Raw genomic sequence first — 17,264 nt, 5'->3', positions numbered from 1 at the left:
GATTGATGCTTTAAAATATGGAATATTCAAAATGTTCTTCCGGGGGAGCATGCCCCCAGACCCCCCTAGAGGGATAATATCCTTCTCACCTTTTTCACCCCTGACCCATTTTCATGCCTGGTTTATAGTTAGCTTTGATATTCCCTTAATTTATTAGAAATGTTTTCTTTTCATGATCTGATATTTCCTCAAATGTTCTTATTATGGGGCAGTACTTACTGGTGCTTGAAATTCAAATATTTACTAAATATTCAATTCAGATAACATTTGTTTAAAACATTTGACAAACACATGTATATGAAAAAAAAAGATTTATTTATGTTCAATACAATGAATACAATATAGGGCTGTGCAATTAATCGTATTTTAATCGCGATTACGATTATGGCTTGCGACGATTATGAAAACAGCATAATTGACAAAATACGATTATTTTGCTGGGTGTGCTTTCGCCCCTCCCTAAAAGCCCACTCGGCCACGTGGGAGTGACATGTGTTGTGAGTGTTCAGCGCGAGTGAAGATGTCAGAACAAGAGCAGCAACTCGTTAAAAAGAAGGGTAAAACTATTTCCACTATTTGGCTTTCAGGAGTCCGACGTGGAGCAAAACAAAGTACAGTGCAGGATTTGTTACCAGGTTGTGTTGGCACCACACGCTAACACAACCAATCTCTTTAATCATCTGAAATACAACCACAAAGTGCAATACGACCGGGCAATAATACAACAAAAAGCAGATGCCCGCTTGACTTCATCCACCACATCATCACAGTCATCGATTCAGGACGCATTGTACAGAGCAACGGCCTACGCGACGAGCTCGCAGAGACACAGAGATATTACAAGTGCCATTACATTTCACATCGCTAAAGATATGTGCCCAGTTAGCACTGTTAGCAACCAGGGTTTAAGCAACTTGTCAACATGTTGGACAAGCGTTACGCGATGCCGTCTCGGTATTATTTCAGCAGGTCTGCGCTGCCTGCACTATATGGCAAATGCCGTGGGGAAGTTGAGAGAGATGTAGCTTCAGCTGACTACTTTGTGACCACAACAGACCTATGGTCTAGCCCAGGGGTGCCCAACCAGTCGATCGCGAGATGTGTCTAAAAATAGAACAACAATATTCTGTTTTATCGTTAATGTCCTGTAACATAATCTTCCTGTGCCAGAATAATGCACTTGAACGCATCAATGCTTTGTGATTGGCCGGCGTCACCCCATGTGTCGGGGCGTGGCTGAGGGTCTTCGGTACAGGTGGCTTGTCACCTGCCTGCGCTCATCTCTGAAACCAGACCATGTAAACAGGCTGGTGTTTCTTGCAAAACATCTTTAAGAGATGACATGAGCAGCCCTACCAGCATTTGCCATGGTGGCCTAAACATTTTTATCTGGTCTTAAATTGTAGTTCAACATTTATTTCCTGTTACTTCTGGCCCATGACGATTGGCCAGCCTTCAACGTTTAACTGAGTGGAATAATGAATATGTTTTACCAAAATGTTGGCTATATGTTAAGGAGTTTTCAGTATGTTGTGACAGTGCACTGCATCATATTTGATTTAATTTATTTTGGTCTAATTTATTTGTATTTATCATATTAATAATATAGGTTTAGTATGGTTTTGGAAGTGCGCTCCAACATATTTGTTGATCTTGTTTATTGGTAAAATATTATTTGTTTTAAAGTTCAATAAATGGTCAATGAATAATCGTCAAAATAATCGTGATATCAATTATTCACCCAAATAATCGTGAATATGATTTTTGCCATAATCGCACAGCCCTAATACAATAAAATGCATATTTAGGTACTCAGGTAGCGCATCAAACCCTCTCTGATGTCAGTGCCCTCCTCCTCTGCACCTTGAGCCACCCATCATCATAGTCCTCTCCATGACTGTCGCAGAGGTTATGCAGAGCACAGCATGTCAGCACCATGGATTTCACAAGAAACAAGTAAACCATGGCTTCCACATCCTCCATTGTTGTGTGTGTTTTGTGAGTTGTGTCGCATTGAAGATGACGCCACTGCAGTTTTACCCAGCGTCGCTCCGCCCAAAAAGCCGAACGCCCCGCCAACACTGCGTTGCTACCCCAGGTCCTAAACTGTAATGGAAATGCGCCAAGGCCTCTGACGGCCAGCGAGGCAGCCCGAGGCCTGAGCGAGGACGCTTAGGGACGCTTAAACGGGGCTACCCCGCTGCAGTGGAAATGCGCCATAAGTAGCCTCCGATAGGTGGCTAAATTGTGAGTGTTAAATAAATGTAGGTGGAGGTTTCCATCAGGTAACACTGAACTTTCAGCACTGCACACTCCAGAACTCAGTGAAAAAACCTTTAGTGCCTGATAAGCACTGTTTTTTCCTGTTCACACCGCAGCGGAGCCGGCTCTAAGCACCGAAAACCTGTGCTTACCAAGCACCAAAACATTCTCGTCCTAGAAGCAAGAACTGCATACGTCACGCTTACGTCGGAGGCGGGGGCAGGGGCAGGTGCAGGGTTGGGATCAACCTGACATTTTATGGCGAGTACGGCAAATGAAAGTTGTAACAAGCAGTAGCGCTGAGCAAAGTGACTAGAACACAACCACACACTTATACAAAAAAACACACTTTATAAAGTCAGGCTACTTTAAACAGGCTTCGTGTGATTCTGTTTCTTTGTACCTTACTTTGACCATCTGTTCGCTGCTATTGATCATTGGAGAGCAGGCAGACGTTTTGTTTTGTATTATAGCAGCTATCGGATGGAATCAATACATGGGCTGCACAGGTTGTCATGTCCGACTATCACAAGTAGAATCATAATGAAAAATACGCCGGTAAAATGTGCCGGCTTATACCACAATAGGAAAGCAACAAGAAGTAGTCAAGATAGTCAGTTTAGCTTCGGTTGCTATGCTAACATCACCCATGTTATACCAGAGAAACGGGGAGCAGCACTGCATCAGTCGGTAAATGCCCCTGAAACAAATTAATAAACAATGAACCACGGCACTCTGGAGAAAAGTATAAGGGTTGAGAAGTAGTTATTTAATTTAATCTGGCTTCGTGTGATTAATACGTAATATGGTGATGTCATGACGCAGCAGCGGCAGCACCATTCGGGCTCTGGGTGGTGTGAACAAAACGGGGGCTGAAAAGAAAAACCGGTTCCGAACCAGGAGAGCGCAAGCACGGAGCTAGAACGGGGGGGGTGTCTGAGAAGACACTGATACTCACACTGCACTGAATGTAAATGATCGTTTTTGTTCTCATAACACAGCATTCTGACATGATGGTAGCCCATCTTGCTTTGCCTATTAATGTTACGGTGTGTGAAGCAGGTAGGACCCAAATGCAGATTAAAGTAAAAATAATTCCTTTATTCCAAGGCTATATATACACAGACAGAACAGAACACTCACCGAGAACAAGCCAAATCACAAGACGAACCGACACTGAACACTGGGAGACAGGGGAATTTAAACACAGGGTAACTAGACACAGGTGGGAACAATCAGGGGCGGGGCTAACACTGATGAGCACAGGAGACACACAAGGAGTGACAGGTGAAAACAATCAGGAAATTAGACACACCAGGGAAACTAACGACAGACATGAAAACACAGGGAAAAGAGACCAGGGGCCTATGCTACGAAGCTGGTTCAACCTAACCTGGATATGTTTGAGTTAGCCGGTTGGCCTTATCCAAAACATACGCGCTCTCGCTAAACTGTACTACGACGCTGGTTATCAAGTGGATCGCTCAAGCCAGCCGTGTCCTATCTAGTTAGGTGCGCGTTCACATGAAAGGGATGGTATCTGGAGCATTCGACCAATCACAAACATGGAGAAGCGTACTGACAGCGCAGCGTCATACTTCCTGAATGAAAAGTGAACGTTAATACTAGTCAAAAATGAAGAAGTTAAACTTTAAACATCCATGACTTAAACACTTGATCCAGGATCAAAGCCACATAGCTGCACCTGCAAGGTGAATACAGCTGGCAAAAGAAAAAGTGTTTGAATGCGTACATTAACAGGTTTATGATATCACTGCCCCGTCTAAAACACGATCTGACTTCAATTACATTTGTCTCGAGTGTTTCGTCAACTTATGTGTTGCTTAAAATAATACTTCTGCATACAGTATGTGACACTGTGAGTGTTGCACGGCCAGATACGGCTCAGCTGACTCAGATAGGGAGATATATGATACATTATGAAGTGATATGCCGCGGACTGTACTTAATGTACTCTGATCCGGTTACTTATGTTGTGACCGATATTTAAGTAAGCTTTCTTAACGCTAATGTTATAATAGTCAGATTGCTCTGAAGATGGGAGGTAATATTCTATTAATGTTCACGTTCACACAGTAGGTGATTTTTGCCGGCCGTCTTTCCTGCGACGGCAGCTTTTCTGTATTTCCTTTCTCCTGTAATATGACTTGATCGCTTTAAACTCCGCACACTGAGCTCTGATTGGTCAGCAGGCGGTGCTTTCACTGAGTTGAGCTCTTAGCCTGCAACCTAACCTGGTCCCGACCAGGTTAGCTGCTTAGCATATATTACCATGGAGATCTAGCCTGCTAAAAAGAGAACCAGCTTCGGATGACCGGAAAGCCGGAGTTTTCCCTGAATTTAGCCGGCTAAGCGAAAATCCTGCTTCGCAGTATACCCCCCAGACAATATACCAGGAGGAAAATACCCATAACCAGACATACAAAACTACAAACGTGACAAAACATGAGAATCCTGACAATTAAGTCAATGTACAAATGTATAACCAACCCCTGGGGTTTGGGTACTGATTCGATACTGGTATTGAATTAATCAGATGTAGGCCTATGCTGTGTGGAAATGAGATTGATAATTGTTTTATTAGTTAGCAGGAAATACTAGGTTTGGCTTTGACCTTGTTTCCCTAACTTTGTTATCAAAAAAGACAACAACATGGTGGGTCTAGTCAGGACAAGGGAGGCAGGGATCTCCTTTTAAGGTTTATTATGAACTGAATATAAATATGGATCGATTCACAGGTAATACAGTAATGTTGAAATGTGTGTGTGTAGTTCTTGAGTAACCCTATATATAAACAGCTGGTATAGAACTGCTATCAAACAAATATTTATTAACAAACACATTACTTATTTGTGGTCAGGGACGCACACAAACTGAAACGTAACTGTTTGACAGAAATGTGATGCTGAACCAACGCAAACACTCATTGGAAGGGGCGTGGCCTAGCTACCAATCAAATGTCTCTGCTCATGCTTCTTCCCATTGGGTGAGCCTTTTGTTAAATGGAGTGTATAAAACAGGACAAGGTCCATTTATGGATGCGGATAGGATGAACGTAGCTTCCTTAATGATTAACATCCTTTCAATAGTTATTTTAATCCATTTTAATTTCACTCATTTGTCACTTAATTTCTTTAATTCCACTCAAACCACAATATTCTCTTGAACCAAACAAAGCTGGTTCCTGACTGGTTACAGTAATAACACATGTTGCCGGGCGCCGGTTGGAAATACACAGAACATGAGGAATATCATATTGGAATATATCAACCATTAAACCATGTATGTCATTACATAGAAGACAAACATAGATATAGACTTACTGAATTGTTATTTATTAATAAAATAATAAATAAAACAGTAGCTTAGTAAAATAAATCTTATGCGTATTTATAGTTAAATCCTTAATTTGACTCAAAGGGCAAACACTACTGAAATGTAGATTGACATTGAACAGATTCCAGACAGGACTGCCGTTGTGTTCACGCTGAGATGTTGTTGGAAGAAGCATGTCAGAATGTCGTGTATTGCAGGAATAAGTCGAGTGACGTCTCGGTCACACTGATGCAATTTTACGTGACGGCGGTCGTTCCTCGTTTTGTATTTAGGGTAATATTTTTCTGATTGTTTTTGAGAAAGCTCTCTGACTTCCTCCAACAAAACCCACGTTCAGACGGGGCTTTATTGCATCCCATCCGTGGAGGGAGGCACTCAGCCAGATGAAATGAGCAATGTCTGATTTTTAACTCTCCCTCTATTAAATGTTCTGTCCCGAAAGCTCCTGGTCTTAGCCAGACGCCCCCCCTTTAATCCCTACAGAACACATAAGTCTCCTCCTCTAGTTTCCTCAGGTGACGATTTGCTGCATCGACCACACAGAGACAACTCACGCACACAAACACAACCCTTTTATTGAGACCCATTTTAATCAGTGAAGGGACTGCTGGCCGACAGGTTCATCTCGTTACAAACAGACACGCTGACTCCAGACCTGGCTTTAGGGGCCTGAGGCTGGATTCCTGCGGGGGGGGGGGGGGCTGTGGCTGTAATGAAAGCATTCAGAGGCCCTCTCCACCATCTCGCTTTTGTAATAAAGCCATGAATACAAATGGCCCGCTAATTCACTCAGACCCCTAACAACACTCATTTCCCCCTCCAGAGGTCATTAGGGGCTCTATCCTAGCCCCTCCTTTCAGCAGCTCCTTTCCTAATTCCATCTGCCCCCCGTGGGACTCTCCCCAAACCCTCAACACAATCACTGTTAGGCAAATAGAGTCTGGAATTGTTCTTCAAGTAAATGTGCTGCAGCTCCACCCCATCTCGTGTGGATTCTTTGAGGTATTTTAGTTTCTAGTGTCCTTTGTTTTCTGTGTGACCTTCAATGCATTCAGTGCAGTGTGGAGAAGAGCCCTGGAGTGCGATTGCAGCTGGAGGCGATCCAAAGCTCTGGCAGCTCTGACCGGGCCACCGCCCAGAGTCTGAGCCCCCGCCAGCCCGCTGTGGAGCCACCGGGCCTGGGGCCACAACCACAGGGAGCCCTATATCCAGGCAGGGGACCACAACATGATGCAATGCTGCAGGGAGGCGCTGTGCTCTCAGAGGATGGAGAACTACTCAGGGTTCTTTGGACATGTGATGCACACAGCAGCTATAAAAACGCAACTTCTGTACAACTTTCTCCAGTGACCATTTTCTTTGAGGAGTGCTTTACCAAAACTGATTTGATAGAAACGTTTTTTAAACTATCACTTTAATTGTCAGAATGCCAAAGTAAGTATTAAAGTTAACCACAAAGAGATGATGTGTTTTTTTTAGGGCTGTCAAGTTAACGCGTTAATAACGCGTTAACGCAAAAAAAAATTAACGCCACTAATTATTTTAACGCGATTAACGCATTTGTATTTTTTTTCCTCGGCCGCCCCGTAGTTTCAGAGCGCATCGAGTTTAAAATACCATCTACAAGCTGATGCTGACAGCCCCGCTCCTGCCGCCCGCTTGTGGCAGACCACACTTCCACGCTCACCGGCAGGCACCGACTGGCCATCGGGAGGACCGGGAGGGTGTGTGGATGTGTGGCCCGAGCGAGCGAGAGAGAGACCTTACGTGCATTGTTGTTGTTAGCATCTCGTGCTAGCTAGCTGCGCTAACGGATATAAGGAGCTGTTTCAATGAAAACAGAGGAGCGACATTTCGCCACAACTGCGCCGAGCACTTGACTTGATGCAGGAAGCAGACAGTGGGACATTGTACGAGAAGTCAGCTGTATTGTATGAGAGAGGTTCCAGGTTGTTGTGTTTAATATTCATGAGAATATTTGTCATTGTTCAACATTAGCATAAAGCATATTTGTCCACTCATATGTTGATAAGAGTATTAAAAACTTGAAAAAGATTCCTCTAAGGTACATTTAGAACAGATAAAAAATGTGCGATTAATTTGCGATTAATCGCGACTAACTATGGACAATCATGCGATTAATCGCGATTAAATATTTTAATCGACTGACAGCCCTAGTTTTTTTACATGTTACATTCTTACATGAATGTAAGAGTGCACTGCTGCCAGAGGACAATCCTTCTCATGTGTGAAACATTGATTTTGCTTTGGATTTGCTACGGTTATTTTTATTATTATATCGCACAAGGCAACATTTAATATAATCATATTCCAGCTTTATTGGCCTCAAACTAAAATAAAGGTGCAACAGAGAGAACTGAATGAAAGCTGGGTTGAAATCAAACTACTCACTTAACCCTTTGGCCCAATCTGACCAGTTCATCAGTCATAAACATTGTGTTCTCCATTGGATCTCTTCAGGGCCTTATGGTGTCCTCCGTGGGTGTTTGAGGATATCAAGTTGCTGATCACCACTTCCATTGCATTTTGAGGTTTTACTCAACTTTATATCGTGTTCCCGGTCAAAAAAGACCGCTAAAATGATAGGGTAACCCTACATTATGTTCATCCATCAGACGGTACACACACACATCGACAACCTTGCTAATTTTAGAATAGACTTTCAGTGTCTTTTCTTTGTATATTCACTGTTTTGTGTTCGTGTAAGAGCAGTTGAAACAGACCGGGACCATCAAAGTACTTTTCACACTGTCACCTATTACAAACACATTTACCCTAATACAACTTAGACATTAGACATTTTGGGAAAGATGGTTATTTGTTTTCTTCGCCTTGAGTTAGATGAGCAGATTGGTACACCACTCATTCTTCTTTAGATTAGCTTCGACAAGCGCTTAAGCTAAGCTGCTTACACATTGTATCAGACTGTATTACATTGTTTATTTAACAGAAATGTGAAACTAACATTTAGTGAGCTTTAGACATGTTGCTAAGACAAACACATTTACATGTTGCGGTCCATGGTAGATGTTCCGTGCTGCTTCCTGTCTCCGTGCTAAACTAGCTTTAACCTCCCAGCTAAGGCTGCGGCCACACGAGGACGAATTTGGTCGTTTGCGTTACTGTTTAGTGTCATATAGACCGTTCGGCCACACGAGGACGACCGAATACGGCACTAAACGACTGAGGAAACGATAACGGGTCCCAAGGTGGATAGTAAGGCATACGCAACTCTCTGGGGGGTCCAACGGCTCCGTGTGTACGCCCTATCCGAACATTTTCAGATCACTGATAGTGATTGCGCAATAGCCCCGCCTCTCCCCACCTCTTCTGCTCACCTCCGCTTACCCCGCGCCATTGCTGAAGTGTTTCGCCACCAACAACAACAACAATGGCGGATCGCAGAGTTGCTATCGTGCTCCGGACGCTATTGACCATGCTACAGTTGTTTGTGCAACATCTACAGCAATAATGATGAGGCAATAGCCCCGCCTCTCCCCACCTCTGCTGCTCACCCCCACGTCAAAGTAAACTGCACCCTGAATTCAGATTATTTATCTTTCTCTCGATATGGACCTAAACGCGAGTGAAGTCTAATCTGACAGGACAGAGACACGCAGCTCTGCTCACCTGCAGCTCCTCCCGCTGCAGCAAAACACACACTTCAAGTCAGATCATCACCCTTAGCTATTTTAATTACATCTCAAACTACCTAAACTAGTTATAAATATGTTTATTTTTACTGTCGGCCGGGTCACTCATTACTGGATCAGCTGCTGCATGAGACAGACACTGGCGCTGTCCGAAGAGAGGGAGGAAAAAGAGAGGCTCCGTGTATTTTATTATTATAATATATAGAGTCGTTATTCATTTGTTTTAAAGCTCAATAAATAACAAAGAAGACCTTTGAGCGGCACTTTTATAATTTTGTCCGGAAGATTTAAACTTTAATACACGTTGACTGGCGGAAAACTCTGCCCGGTTCCCTCGGCCCCCACCGCGGAGAATAAACAGAAGGGCAACCATGACAACCTTCTTCTTCGCTGCTTTTGTGGAGGAAGTTACAGCGCCACGTACAGGCTCCTCATATGTACTGCAGCTTCTCCAGCGGTTGGAGCTAAACGGAGCGGTCTCGTGTGGACAGACACTATCCGGATAACTATTGCGTGTGGACGGAAGCTTGTTTGCGATTGCGTTTGCGTTAATCCTATGCGTTTAGCCGTTTTCGTCCTCGTGTGGCCGCAGCCTAAAGCTCCATTCTCACAGACATTAACCTGCCCAGAAAAAGGAAAATGTTAAACCTACATTGCAATCTTGTGGCACTATGGAGAGCATTTACTGGAGTGTCTGCCCTCACAGCAGGAAAGCACAGCCTATTCTCTACGAAGTGCATTTCCCTCTGATGACAGAGCTAGTTTGGTACAATGCCCCATTGTGTGCGAGCACTGCGCTGATCCTCGGTATGTACTGTTTGACATGTATGGCATTCCCGTCAATTTCTACCCCGATTATTCTTATCATTGAGAGACAGACTGATGAGAGGGAGATAAGGTCCTTACCAGCCTTATAGAGAGGCACAGGGCCGGTATAAAGACACATGTTCCACACACATCACAGGTCCCGGTGGAGCCTGTTAGAAGGTCGGAGACTCTGTATGATAAATGGATCAGAAGATCAAAATGGCAGCATATTGTCTCGAGTTTGAATCGTTTCCTGCTCCAGGGAGCTGGTTAAAACATGGATGTATGAAGACATTGTGATACAGTCTCATCTGTTCCTATCAGAGTTACTCAGTGGCACATGAAGACAAAATGGAGTGACTGTAGATTCAGAAAGTACCCAGATCATCCGGCCTTTTGCTTATAGATTATGCACACTTGAGTTTTCCTTAAGCCCCGCCTCCGATCTCCTGCTCTCGGCTCAGTCGGATGAATGGAGAGGGAAAAGAACTCTGGTTTTGGCTTTTAGCGCATTTTACAACTTTTAGACCCTAATGATTCAAATGAGTACTATAAACATGTTCGTACTAGTTAGTTTATTTATCTCCAACAAAAATGTTTCGCTGATTTACCGATATTTCTTTCCCAATGTTAATGAAGGCGAAAAAGTATTTTGAAGGCAGAATGATGTAAAGGAAGTGGGTTGGCACGGTGGCACAGTGTGTTGTGGAATGGACGTGTACAACTGTTAGCCTTGCAGTGTATTAGATCGTTCTAGATATACATGTGTTGAAATGTGCTTTGAACATAACCTCCCTTTCATCACCATTCTTCTGGATTACTGGATTTACCCACTTTGTAGTTGCAGGTCCGTTGGGGTTTGGGGCAGGTAGCACCGTGTCAGATCTCTTCCACACAGCACAACACTAACTGGTGCTAATGCACATGGACATGGTTCTGGTGAGAGCAGGGAGACCCCGCCACAACACGAAGGTCGTGGGATCCTCACCACGAGCGACCTCTCTCACATGCACAAGGGAATGTGATCATCTGAATATATTGATTGCTATGATATGCTGTGTCACTTGCAATCTTATCTAGAGTATTTTAAACATGTAAAAAAGCATCTTTGATGTCTGGAAAGTGAAACATTTGAAAGTTTTCACATAACGTTCTATTTGGGCCAGACTAGCCTTTATTGGAGATGACAGTGTTGAAAGGGGGAGATTTAGGGGATGACATGCTTCTATGGTTCCAGGGAAGATTGAAACCTGGGTCCATATGTCCTAACATACGGGCCAGCAGCTCTACAAACTGAGCTATACACTCCAATGCACTCATGAAGAGTTCAGATGAGTGGGCTCATGACTCCACGTAGATCCATTCCCTCCTCGTGTCCTAATCTGTAACCCTGCTATCCCCCAATCAGCGCCTGCTATCACCCTTTATTGCAGCGTGATAACCCATTCAAAGGGTGCATTAGCATATGGCCTGCAAAGCGATCCGGATCGTAAAGCATCAATGTGCTGCTTTAATGTAATCCACGACCCGCAGGGGGCCCTGGTTCTACGTAACGAGTCCGAGTGAAGAGACAGACAAACAAAGTTAATGGGTGACAAAGCTCAGTAATGCTCTGCTGCTACAGTTCACTGGCTCCATTAACAGCCACAGCCCGGGTAAAGCCATCCCATCGAGCTGAATGTCTTCTGCATCTGGCCTTCCTGTGCTAATGAGGTAGCACGGAGGTGTCATCTGTAAGGTTATATGAGCCTAGCATCCTGTAGAGAAAACTGTTCTCTAGTGCTGTCCTACTGAACACCAGCCGGTGGTAGACCAATGCAATTAGATGCCCCTGAATGCAGCGCTACATGTGTGTCAGGATGATAGTACAGGTGGATTTTAAGTTGATGTCTTCGCTCATGCAGCAATACACTTCCAATGAGCACCTTGTTGTTCCATTTTGACTTTGGGGAGGAACAGCAGCAGGAGGAACAGCAGCCGGAGGAACAGCAGCAGGAGGAACAGCAGCCAGAGGAACAACAGCAGGAGGAACAGCTGACTAAGTAGCACAAAATTGTACTACAATAAAATATATTTTAAAAACTATTTTAGGACTATTGTAACAAATACAAATTAAAACCAATATTTACACAAAATATAAATATGTGGACGGTGAGGTGGAGTACAGTAATATATAATCAAATATGACAATACTATATTCAAAATGGAGAGCTGTGCGTAAGTGTGTAATGTGCAACATGTTCAGATGTATAGTATTAAAAAGAACAAGATATGCATGAATATGTTTTGAATGGATGGTGACCAAAGTGATCGAGCAGGAGCTTTGTGAAGCTGCTGGAAGCACGGCTGACTTTTACTTCCTTGCATTATTGAAGCCAAACTCATCAACTCTTGTATATTTACAGTGGATCAAATAACTGTGTTGAATGTGTCCTCTCAGCTCCTTCAGCTGTGTTGGTTTCTTTCAGCTCAATATTTTGGTTGTATGGCTTCAGCTAAACTGTGTTGGTGTGTGTTTACTGTCACCGCTCCTATCCATGTATTTCAGTGGAAGCTGATAAACCCACGATACACTACCTTCTCAGCACCATCAGCAGACACAGTTAGCAAATAGGCTCAAATAAAGTTTTAATCAACAATTGTTTGAAAGTGCCCTTAGACTGTATACACCCTTAAACAGTATTTTGTCGCTCAAAAAACACATTTAGAAATCACATATGTGTACTAAGACATGTAAGTCTTTTTGATTATATATGAAAACACAATTTCCTTCAGCCTTTATTGATTGTTAGCCCCTTTTGTATAGACGTCATCATGGACTTTACCTTGTTTTCTGTACATAGTTAAGTATTGCATGCCACATATGAATGAATGGTCTTTATTGTGCTTATACTCAGGAATAATGGCATTTTGGCACAAAAGCAGTAATGAAAGCAGTAATAGCATCATAAAACAAAGATCACTACGTAAATTAAATGAACACATTTAGAATTCACAGTGTTGAATGGTATCAGCATTTATACAAAGATGTGTCAATCCTTGTTTATATAGTGTGTTTACAGTCCGTGTGTGTGTGTGTGTGTGTGTGTGTGTGTGTGTGTGTATACCAACAGGGAAGTGTGGTACAATAAGTTTACTACATACTTTAAATGTATATAAATGAACTGAACTCCAATGTTCTCCAGATGTGCCAGTAGAAAGCATAAGCAATGCAAGTGTATGGTTGCATGATGCATCATATGTTGTAAAAGCTGGAGAGGCTATAGACAGGCAACACTTGCTATAGGATGAAACATTTGATAGAAAAGTGCAGAGAATGAGGGTAATCTGAAGCATGAACAGGACCTGAACGTGAACAGGTGAAACACGGCTGCTGTCAGAGAGACTTTCCTGTGGTAGTGTGAAACGCTGGCTGCCTGGCACTGCTCCCAGAACACTTTAGAGAGGAAGGATTAGGCTGTGTTAATTGGATAGATTTGGTCCAAAAAGATTAGGTGCAGCGAGGAGCCTCTCCTCAGCCCGACACACACTGAATAAAGGAGCCCCGACTGTGTGTGTGAATGTGATGTCTGATCACAGGTCAGCTGGTTCTTCTCAAACTTTCATTAAAGAATCACATAATGTCGATGCGTTCAAACACCTTCCTGATGATCAGAACACAGATGTCGGCATGGCATGGCAACTACACTATTCCAGTGGTCTGGAGGCGGGGACTAAGTGTACGTTGCTTTGAGGGTGAAGTTTCATATCCTTGCTTCAAGATGTCAGCTGCAGGAGATTTGAAGCCATTAGAGTTCTAGGAGCACTTCTTTTTACTTTGAGTGGATAAGCTTGAATTAAGTTGAAAGTTGAACATACATATCAATTATATTGCTTTTGCCCCATCATTTATAATATTTCCCAGCACCTAATGCTAGATTACTTCTGTGCGTATTGCTTTGTGTGTAGTCTAGGGCAGGCCACAAAAGTTCTTAAATAGTTCTCAAGCACAATTTAAAATAAAATGTGTGTACCAGCGATTCATGCTGATGTTCAGCAGGAATATGTTCTACCTTAGCTTGTTAGTATCAGTGTACGAGTTGACAATTCTTTCTGATACTGTACTGACACAACTTTGACCTGAAGACAGGGCCGTTTCTTCCTATATGCGGACTATGCAGGGGCATAGGGCCCCCGCGGCCACTAGGGGGCCCCCAAGCTGAAAGTATATATATATACTTTTTTTTGTATTCATCCGAAAAACAAAAAAAGTTTAATTCATACACACAAAGAGGAACACAATTAGTAGAAGCAGGAGGGCTGAAGCATAGCTTGTGGAAAGTAGCCCTCCCGTGCATCATCCTAATACAGCGGCATTATTGCGTCAAAAACGTATAGAAATGAAGGAGTACAAAGAAATAAAGAAAACAGGAGAACAAATTTAATAAAAGTTAGGACAGGAAAACAATAAATGCATATATATATATATATATATATATATATACGAAAACTAGATATAGGGTCATTTTCTGCACATGTCAATAGCAGTTTCAACTATCTTTTTTTGGAAATTAAAATACTATATATACATAGGTACACATGCACTTGGCATATGAATAATAATAATAATATATGCATAATTGCATATAAACATTGTGAACACTTATGTTCAAGTGACTTTTTTACATTCATATGTTCACGCTGTGGTTTGGAACTGCTTTTGAATGTTATTAGGCATTTTGTTATGGAAAATGTTGTGCATAATCCGTACTGTTTTAAGCTGTACTATCTCAACACATTTTAATACATTTAGTTTTTTTAAATATGGGAGTTGTGTGTTCATATTTACCAACACCACAGACTATTCGTAATACTTTTTTTTGGGATGTTATTATTTTTTGTAGATTTGTTGAGTACGTGTTTCCCCATATTTCGGAGCAGTATTAAAGGTAAGGGAGAAATAGACTGTTATAAAGAGTATATTTTCTTCAAGAATGTTCTTAGTATGATACACAGATATGATGCAAAGTCAGAGGATCACTAAAAATATTTAAACAAATTCTGCTCCAAATATCATGGCAATCTATTCAATAATACATCCACAGCGCTAGAAAAAAATCTAGTGCTATTGAATGATGTTGTTTTATTTTATCCTATCCTTTCATTTTACAATATAACACATTAAAGTTCCTTTCTGCATTAAAATGGCTAGGATGTGACTAGTATGATCTTTGAATGTGTAAATTAGTCTGACTGGAGCAGAACCGTACCGATGACCAACATGTTGGCCTCCTCGCTGAGGGTAAATGGATGGAACAGGCCGTGATTTAAGCGTGTGTCTAATCTAAACCCATGTGTTTTGGAGAAACATTTTCAAAACAGTGCGTTTCACCGTTGTGTTTCTGTAACGTTACGCTAAAGCCATGGAAAGGTCTACCCCGTAACATTTGTTCTTGGATATGGATCTCGGAATTCTGTTTTCTGAGACTGCTATTGGAATACTTAGGTCAGAAATGCTTGACAATATCGTTGAATACTGATACCTGATATCAATCAATCAAAGTTTAGTTATTATCCAATATCACACATTTACATTTGTTATTTTATACAGAATATGAATACGAATAGGACACCCTCTGTCCTGAGACTCTCACATTGGACAAGCAGAAACTATGATATGCTTTGTAGCCAGTTGAGCTGTAAGACCCTCTGGGTCCCTGTCGGCAAACGGCGCCCCTGTTTGTAGCACATAAAAAAGCCCTCCGCGGACATTATCCCAAGGTCAAACACGCACTTCCATTGGAGGGCTTATTCAAAATGAGATTACGCTCTCAGGGCCTTGCAGATTGATAACCTCCACCCTGCCAAACTCCACCATCTGATGGTTTCATTTCCATGTCGGTCTTGTTGCAGGTCCTTCAAGCCAGACTTCGTCCTGATTCGCCAGCACGCCTACAGCATGGTCCCAGGTGAGGACTTCAGGAACCTCGTGATTGGTTTGCATTTCGGCGGCGTCCCGAGTAGCAACTCCCTCTTCTCCATCTACAACTTCTGCAGCAAGCCCTGGGTGGTAAGCTGCTCTACTTTAACCCTGATTCATGAAGGCTTTTAAAGGGAGCTGAAGGGCCGTCTCTGGAGTCGGTGCAGCGAGCCTCCACACATTCTGACTTCCTCTGTACTGTGCAGGAGTATGAACCACCCTGTGTAAAAGAATGACCTTTACATGTCGGAGCTCATTTACCACATGTTTACACCTGTTTCCAACGAAGCATTCTATACGTTTTTAGATGGTCTCGTTTCTCTGCTCAGTGTTAATGGTAGGGACGTGGTAATTGCTCTCCATAGATAATGACCTTTTATACTTTTTGAATGATCATTTACTAATAAATCACTCTGTTCTTGTTTTCCCAAATTAGTTTAGCCACATTGGAAGCCACAACAGACAGCAAGGGCATCCATCAAGTCAGTTATAATATTGGGCAGGATAGATAAAAAAGGCCCTATGGAACTTTAGAGCACTAAAACATAAAGACAAACAAAAAGGTCGGACTGTACCATACACCTCGACTGTCATCAGCTGTAGCTGCATTTATAACAGTTTTCACTAAAGTGATACTGATATTCTTTGCTTTTTTCTTCTAGTTTTAATATGTCTTGCTTACACAGATATTTTATATGTGGAGAGACATAACAAATCCATAATTAATGAATATGATAAGCCACTTTGGTAAACATCGTTCTCGAGCAAGATACACGTCTTATTATTATATTTGGGATTTGACAGATGTGTCTGCTCTGTGAATAAATCAGGCTTACATGAATCTCAAAGACTTTGCTAGCCTCAAAGAAAACTTTATTTGTTACAAATATCAGTGTTCCCAGGTTTGAGACCAATCATTCATACAGCAATAATGTATCAACATCTACTGGTGGGTTTAGAATGTGTTTACTTAAACCAAGCTATCCTCACTGTCATTGTAACCAACAGCTGCTTTAATGAAGACTTCTACAGTAACTGTCTTTTCTTTTTGCTCTTCAGTTTTCTCAGATGATAAAGCTCTACCACTCTCTCGGCCCTGAGAAGTTCCCCCTGAATGAACAAACCTTCTACCCCAACCACGCACAGATGGTGAGGGCCTCAGATATCACTCTTCATCCACACAACACACATAAATCACCATAAAC

The 17,264-nt window shown here is 42.3% G+C and overlaps 1 protein-coding gene across 3 annotated transcripts in view; it reads left to right on the top strand.

Annotated features, from left to right (window-relative positions):
* The window catches only part of syn3 (synapsin III), a 185,821-nt gene that overhangs the window by 84,377 nt on the left and 84,180 nt on the right, over window positions 1-17,264 (top strand). For all 3 annotated transcript variants that reach the window (XM_071201829.1, XM_034112441.2, XM_071201830.1), the window contains exons 5-6: window positions 15,993-16,149; window positions 17,119-17,208. In XM_071201829.1, the coding sequence (XP_071057930.1) occupies window positions 15,993-16,149; window positions 17,119-17,208 (247 nt within the window). The remainder of the gene's footprint in view (window positions 1-15,992; window positions 16,150-17,118; window positions 17,209-17,264) is intronic.

This window comes from Pseudochaenichthys georgianus, chromosome 23, assembly GCF_902827115.2.
Source record: "Pseudochaenichthys georgianus chromosome 23, fPseGeo1.2, whole genome shotgun sequence".
Taxonomy (NCBI): domain Eukaryota; kingdom Metazoa; phylum Chordata; class Actinopteri; order Perciformes; family Channichthyidae; genus Pseudochaenichthys; species Pseudochaenichthys georgianus.
Note: the sequence above shows the minus strand (reverse complement) of the source record. Positions and strands in the feature narration are given on the sequence as shown.